Consider the following 7,951-nt stretch of genomic DNA (forward strand, 5'->3'; position numbering starts at 1 on the left):
CCACAGCCACCCTGGGGCGCACTGACAGAGGCGAGGCTGCCGGACACTGGCGCCACCGGGCCCTCTGACCACCACCAGTAGGCAACGGGTGAAGTGTCTTGCCCAAGGACACACAACCGAGACTGTCCAAGCCGGGGCTCGAACCGGCAACCTTCCGATTACAAGGCGAACTCCCAACTCTTGAGCCATGATCGCCCCAGTACTTGGGCTTGATCTCACGAGATGGACTGTTCTTAATGAAGGCCACAACATTTAATCCTTCTTCTGCAATACAGAGCAGAAAAGTCAAACCTGACCTTTGCTTTAGACAAATACATGTCAGTATCACCTGCACGCCTTTTACGTTGTTGGAAGCCCATTTTCTCAAGATTAACATCCATGGCTACACTTCCTGAGGTAAAAACTTTCAATGTTTTATCCTTTGGAGGGTCATCATGACCATCTCTGCATGCCTACTATAAAAGCACTGATTTCCAGCCATGTGATTGGCTGATTAGATATTTGTGTTAATGAGTAGTTGAGCAGGTGTACCTGAGTTACCTGATTTTTGTGATTAGGCCTTTTAAAAAGTATTATTACCATTTGTGTCTCAACCCTTTCGCGCATAGTGGGCCCTACAGTGGACAGCTATTCAAATACAAGTCTGCTTCCTTGTATTTGTGTCAGGTATGGAGTGACACACTCCATACCCTGCCATCCACCTTTCAGCCAGTGTAAGTGCACAAAACAAATTCTTATTTAAATTTAAATTTCTCTAACCCATTGGAAGTTCAAAACTCTTTTTTATGCCTAAAGATGAATAAAAATAGTTAAGAAAGAAATCCCAATTGAGGTTGTCATAATTCATGCATGAAAGGATTAATATATCTACTAACACTACTTTAACTGCAGTGAGCACATATGACATCCCCGCACATATCTTACTGTAGTTTTCCACACAATTTCAAGTGTTTTAATTTGTTATCAGTGGTGTTAAATTGAATTTATTTGCCAAAGACAGTGACTATATCAAATTTACTCCTGACCCCATAGGCCCCAACGTGAACCTTGGAGCACATACTTTTATACATCAGTTAATGGTTGTCGTGTCCAAATTGCCCAAATGGACTCTAAGGTTTTAGAAGAAGCATTACATTAGGATGTGTCATATGATGAGTAGAATATAAGGGTTCACATTAAACTGGAATCACCAGCCACAAACACAAGATGTTAGTTTTGCATTTCAAATATGATGTTTTATTAGAAAAATATAGTAACACAGCTTAAACCTATTTGCTGGAACGTTCAAGACAATTTACTACACAGCAAAAGCAAGACACAAGTAGGCAAAGTTCTTTGTGCTACAGAGTGCTCTGGGAGGCACACAGAGTCTCCACAGACTACTAAGGATCAAACCTCTACCAACATGACATTGATTATAAAACTCTAAGCATATATGAGTAGATATTTCTAAGCATAAATGACAATCAACAATACAAATCTGACAAACTCTTGTAAATATATTATTTACACAGATATTAAATGTATACAATCTTACAGTTTAAATAGGAAAGTAAATTAAAATCTGTTAGGAGTTAGAAGATAACAACTGCTAATATGAAAACCAGCATTTTCTGATTTATTGCCTCAATTGATGTCATCTTCACAGTTTGGGGTATGAAGGAACAAACAATAGGTGCTTGGTAGCTTTAACAGCACACCAGTCTGCTTTTCTGAATGTATTCAATCATTTGTGTCAAGTCTGTGTTTAAGGCTTAAATGTTCTCTCTCAAGGGAGATTTTCAAAGTGCAGTCTTATAATCATCAAGAGTGGTAGTGGGGTACATCGCATGTGCTCCGTAGTGAGGTGGAAGATCTGCAAGTTGGGGTGGTGTTTGCTGGGGTGGTGTTTGCTGGGGTGTAGTTCCCCAGGATGTTTTTTCTGGGTTCCTAAAAGTGTCAAATCCAATGCCAGCAGAAGGATGTGGTTGTTTCACCACCGCAGGCATGATAACTATAGGAAGTTTGAGCTTTGGATCAATAGAACATTTGATATTCAGTTGGACCTGTGCAAACAAAATAACACACAAACAGAATTGTTTAAGATTTTTTTGTTTAGGAATTATTGATTTCAGCAGGGCTTTGTTGTTGCCATGTTTTGTCACTAGAGGGCTCTCATGCTTTAATCCAAGCTTCTCAATCTTTGTTTTCTTCCATTAGTTCCTCTGAGTACTTACATCCTTTATTTTATTTCCTTTTGTGAACGTTAAAATGAGGAAGGAGAAAAGCAGTTTAACAGTTTTCCATAAAAATGATTTGTTACAGTCACCTGTGACAGAAAAGAGGTGCCACTAACCAACTAGCAGCCCAAATAAAACCTTTTAAATGGCATATACAGAAACAAAGACAAGCTTCCTACCATTAGTTATATTACTTAAACAGTACTCAAGTACACAAACAAAAGGACAGCTCTACAAGTTGTTTACCTTCAGCCTGTACTCCAGGTTGATGATGTGGCTGTTCAAGATGGAGGGGGGTAGGTCTCCAGGGATGGTGATCACCTTGGTCACGGTTTTTCTGCCAGAAGATGCTTCAACAGCCTCAGCCTTATCCTTAAGGATGTCGTGTGTGTAAACTGTCCTGTGGCCCTGGGCAAAGAAACTGTGTTTCTGATACAGTATGAATTTGGGCTTCACTGTGCGACTCGAGTTGTTGTTGATTTCAACTGTGACCACGAGAGCTTCGCCTGTAAAGTACAGAAAGTTATCCTGTATAAATCACTGCCAAGCATAGAAAGACATTTCCTGACATCTACATAATATCTCTCTACAGGAGTTCAGGATGCTTTTATGCAGTTGGCTAAAGTCGGGTGATCCAGAGGCCAAATTATCTGGGCATATACCATCAAGAGTCATCCTCCCAAAAAAGCAACAACATGAAACTATATAAAACAAAATCCATCTCAGTGTAACACAGCCATTATGCCATTTTCCTCCAAATTCATATGACACAAAATAAGGCACAAAAGAGTCTGGAGAGTTTTATTCTTACATGACTTAATGTTCCTGGCACAAAAGGCGCCAAATGCAACCTTTTTTCTATCTTAAATGATTATTGGACTTTTCAACTTTTTGTCTTTACCTTCCTTGTAAGTCTAGTGTACAGTGGTTGATAATTTAGCTTGCCAAATGTACCCCCCTAGATGTTGCCAAAAACAGCACGTCAGCATCATATAGCTCGGTTCGTACTTTTAATGTGGATATTTTTGAATGTTTGCAACGCCGCCATCTCTTACAGTCGCCAGAACCTAATTGACCTAGGTTTTAAATATAGTTTGTCTGTTTCTGGCGACTATCAGCGAACACACAACATCCTGGTGGAGATAGCGAGACCGCCAGGGTCACCGTGGATGGTCTGCCCGCCCAGCAAGCGTAGAAGGCGACGGAGGGAAAGAAAGCAGAAGAGGGGATGCCGGTCGGGCTCAGACGCTAGGCTACGCAAACATCCACACCGGCCAGCACTTCCGAGCCTTTTCCTATCGAACGCCAGATCCATCACCCACAAACTTGACGAATTGGAGCTACAGATAGCCAACACAAGCTTTGCACGTAACTGCAGCATTATTCTTATTACGGAGACGTGGCTTCACCCGCTGATTCCCGACGCTGCAGTCGAGTTAGCAGGCCGCACGCTACACCGGCATGACAGAAACAGCAACTCAGGTAAAAGCAGAGGAGGGGGGCTATGTGTTTACGTGCATAACGAGTGGTGTTGTAACAGCAGGATCATTCACACACACTGTTCTCCTGATTTGGAGGTTCTGGCAGTCTCGTGCAGACCTTTTTACATCCCGAGGGAGTTTACAGTAGTTATTGTGATAGCTGTTTATATACCGCCGGATGCTAACGTTAGCACGGCTCTCAGCCTCTTGCTCAACACCATAAACAAACAACAGCTTGCCCACCCCGATGGGGTTTTTATTGTCGCCGGCGACTTTAACAAAGCGTGCCTAAAGACTGTGCTTCCTAAATTTGTCCAGTTTGTGGACTTTGCTACGAGAGGAGAACACACTTTGGACCATGTCTATTCAAACATCAGGCATGCTTTCAGAGCGACACCCCTCCCCCACCTGGCTGGATCTGACCACCTCTGCATGTCCCTCACCCCCACCTACACCCCCCTGCTGAGAAAAACAAAGCCCCAGACAAAGACAATAAAAACCTGGCCTGAAGGAGCCCTTTCTCAACTGCAGGACTGCTTCTCAACAACTGTATGGGATTTATTCTCCAGCCACAACCTCCAGGAGTACACGGACACTGTACTCTCGTACATCAGGAACTGTGTTGACAATGTCACCGTCAACAAAAGGGTCAGGGTGTTTCCAAATCAAAAACCCTGGATGAATAGCAAAGTGCAATCCCTCCTAAAAAGCCGCAACACTGCCTTCAAGTCAGGGGACAGGGCTGCGTATAGGGCGGCCAGGGCAGACCTGAGTAGAGGCATCAGGAAAGCTAAGGCTGCCTATAGGAGGAGGATTGAAGATCACTTTGCTGACAACGACCCCAGAAAAATGTGGCAGGGGATCAATCACATTACCAACTACAGAAGCAATAACCAGGCAACATCTAGGACTGATGCCTCACTGGCTGAGGATCTAAACCGTTTCTTCGCCCGCTTTGAGACGACCAAGCCCTCAGCTGCCACACCACTTCCACCCGCCCCCAGCACTGGCACACTAACACTTAGGGAGCACCAAGTGAGGTGTGTTCTAAGGTCAGTGAATCCCAGGAAGGCGGCAGGTCCTGATGGAATACATGGAAAGGTTCTCAGAGCATGTGCTGACGAACTGACCGGAGTCTTCACTAAAATCTTCAACCTTTCCTTGTCATCAAACACCGTCCCGCCCTGCCTCAAAACCTCCACCATCATCCCCATCGCCAAGAAGACAGCTGTGGCCAGCCCAAATAACTACAGGCCTGTTGCACTTACGCCTGTAGTGATGAAGTGCTTTGAGAGACTGGTCTGTCAGCACATCAGGGCCGGTCTGCCTCCCACTCTGGACCCCCACCAATTTGCCTACAGGACAAATCGTTCCACCGAGGACGCTATCACCATAGCGCTCCACACTGCGCTGAGTCACCTGGAGCACCGAGGAAGCTATGTGAGAATGCTCTTTCTGGACTTCAGCTCAGCATTCAATCATATCATCCCGGAGATCCTGGTCCAGAAACTGTCTCACCTGGGACTCTCCACCCCCATCTGCCTCTGGATCAAGGACTTCCTGACAAATAGACCACAGTGTGTCAGACTCGGCCCCCACCGGTCCAGCACCATCACACTCAGCACCGGGTCTCCACAAGGATGTGTTTTGAGTCCCCTCCTGTTTACGCTCTACACATCCGACTGCTCCCCTACCCATCTCTCAAACACCATCATAAAGTTCGCGGATGACACCACAGTGGTTGGACTCATCTCAAGGGGGGATGAGTCGGACTACAGAGATGAGGTCAACAGACTGACTGAGTGGTGTTCAGTTAACAACCTCCAACTGAACACCACGAAAACTAAAGTACTTATCTTGGACTTCAGGAAGGGCAGAGCAGACCCGGCCCCACTTTACATTCACGGGAGCTGTGTGGAGAGGGTACACTCCATGAGGTTTCTGGGCGTGCAGATCTCTGATGACCTCTCCTGGACTGCAAATACTACAGCGGTGGTTAAAAAGGCCCAGCAGCGTCTCCACTTTCTGAGAGTGCTCAGGAGGAACAACCTGGAGGAGAGGCTGCCGGTGACATTTTACAGAGCCACCATAGAGAGCATCCTAACGTACGGCATAACAACATGGTATGCAGGGTGCTCAGCTGCAGACAGGAAAGTACTGCAGAGGGTCATCAACACAGCCCAGAAGATCACTGGCTGCTCTCTGCCCAGCCTGGAGGTCACTGCAAACTCTCGGTACCTCAGCAGAGCTGGCAATATCATCAAGGACCACTCTCACCCCAGCAACCAACTGTTTGAACTATTACCGTCAGGCCGACGGTACAGGTCACATAAAACCAGGACAAACAGATTCAGGGATAGCTTCTTTCCCAGAGCTATCACCGTAGTAAATAAGCACAAAAACAATTGAACCTATTCCATACCGTCACTGTCATTATATTATGCTGCTATTCATACTCTCATTATATTAATGCTGCTATCCTGTATATATTGTACATACTATTGTTTGAGTACTTACGATTGTTTTTTTTGTACCTTTTATATTTTACATTTATATTTATTATTGAAACTTGCACCAAGGGAGTGGCACTCCAATTTCGTTGTACTCTGTACAATGACAATAAAGGCTATTCTATTCTATTCTATTCTATTCTATAAAAACAAAACTACAACAACAACTTTTAGCTTAGTACTCAATCAGCTATAACTTCCTTTCAATAATCAAAGGATCAGTTCCACAGAAACACCCCTCACTGAATCATGCACACTGGTTTCCTGTTTACAAGCACTTTAAGTAGCTGGGAGCTGGGATGAAATAAAGCAGTATTTTTAAATGATGCTTCCTTAGGGAAGGAGTCTAAGGAGTAAAATGCTCTTGACTCAACCAAACTTATAGTCACTTTCCAAAAAAATAAAAATAAAAATAAGGGAGAGGGAAGAAACTGAATACTGAAAGGCAGTAAGCCAAGTAAAGATAATTACCTTGCATGTATCCCATCTGAGTGGTATGGACATCTACTGAAACCTTTCCAGAGCCCAAAACAGATTTATCCTTACAAGTATACTGAGGTTCCTAAAAAGCAGACCCCCACATTATAAATGTGCTTTAAGGTAATGATCTCGTCTGCCTGAACACTATCAGTTATGAAATTTAATCGTTGCTTTTTAGGATTAATGATTTCTTACCAGAAGTCCAGGAATACCCATGTGTGTCTTGGACACAAAAGTGAAGTGGGCCTTAGTTTTTTTTGTAATCTTCATTGATTGTTTCAGCTCTGCTTTCACCTTATGAACAATTTTTCCATGGGCTCCTTTATAGGTTGATGGCAGTATTCTGTAAAATACAATACAAAAACATTCAAATGACCCACAAAGAAGCAGAATGGGAATCTAAACCTCTGATTAAGACAAGAAGAGGTACCCATCAGGAATCCTGAACGAAAAAGGATACACGTGTCTTCCTTTTCCAATGACTTCAGTGCCTGGAAAAGAAGTAGGTGTTGTTTTGAACAGTCTGTTAAACAAGGAACAGTGTATCACATGTCAGCAACTGTGTTAATTCAATACATCACCATCGCGTCTTGATTCTCTCAAGATATCTTGTTTGATGTCATAATATTTCTCAGTAGCCCAGTAAACGTGGGTTTGATCTTGTCCGTAATGCTCACTCCAGCATACCTTCGCTCTTCCTTGTCCTCTAAAAATCAGCGATTGGATTTTGGTTTCACCAGACACCTCCACAATAATTCTTCCATTAATGATATCTCCATTCGTGAAGGTGTTTTTGCTGTTGATGGCATCGTATTCGATTGAGAATTTTTTAATGGTCATTTTCAATTGATGACAAAAAGTGGGGGAAAACAAAAATCTGTTGCAAAAACCAAGAGAAAACTCAAGCCAGTTGTGCCCAGCGCAGCCACTCTCTGCCGGTTATATCTGCTTTCAAGTATGCAAATGTTGTGAAACCAGTTTTTCTTGTATCACACACCCTCTCAAAGCAGTACCACTAAAAGATTTTCAGCTATGGAAACTCGACGGAGTTTAACATGAGATTACATTATGAATGATTTGAGACAGTCAAGACACACACACTCTCTGGATAACCAGCATGTTCTCTTCACAACCACATATTGGGGCAGCAAAAAATACCACCTTGTTTCTCTTTATTTATTTTTTATTGTAGGTGTGACTGCCACATGCTGGCTGCATCACATGATATATTTCACCACACCTACAGTAAATCTTCCACTTG

The 7,951-nt window shown here is 43.4% G+C and overlaps 1 protein-coding gene across 1 annotated transcript; it reads right to left on the bottom strand.

Moving 5' to 3' along the window:
* Positions 1-1,116: 1,116 nt before the first annotated feature.
* LOC147317284 (arrestin domain-containing protein 3-like) lies at positions 1,117-7,641 on the bottom strand. Its single transcript, XM_086314091.1, has 6 exons — positions 7,272-7,641; positions 7,121-7,181; positions 6,886-7,033; positions 6,682-6,772; positions 2,466-2,725; positions 1,117-2,045 (listed from the first exon to the last, which is right to left on the bottom strand). Exons 1-6 carry the CDS (start codon positions 7,528-7,530, stop codon positions 1,782-1,784), a joined length of 1,083 nt encoding a protein of 360 aa, XP_086170217.1. The 5' UTR covers positions 7,531-7,641; the 3' UTR covers positions 1,117-1,781.
* Positions 7,642-7,951: the final 310 nt, after the last annotated feature.

The sequence above is a fragment of the Aulonocara sp. 'chitande type north' Nkhata Bay genome, linkage group LG12 (assembly GCF_057382095.1).
Source record: "Aulonocara sp. 'chitande type north' Nkhata Bay isolate Kocher_YH1m ecotype deep benthic linkage group LG12, A_spYH_male_GT1.1, whole genome shotgun sequence".
Taxonomy (NCBI): domain Eukaryota; kingdom Metazoa; phylum Chordata; class Actinopteri; order Cichliformes; family Cichlidae; genus Aulonocara; species Aulonocara sp. 'chitande type north' Nkhata Bay.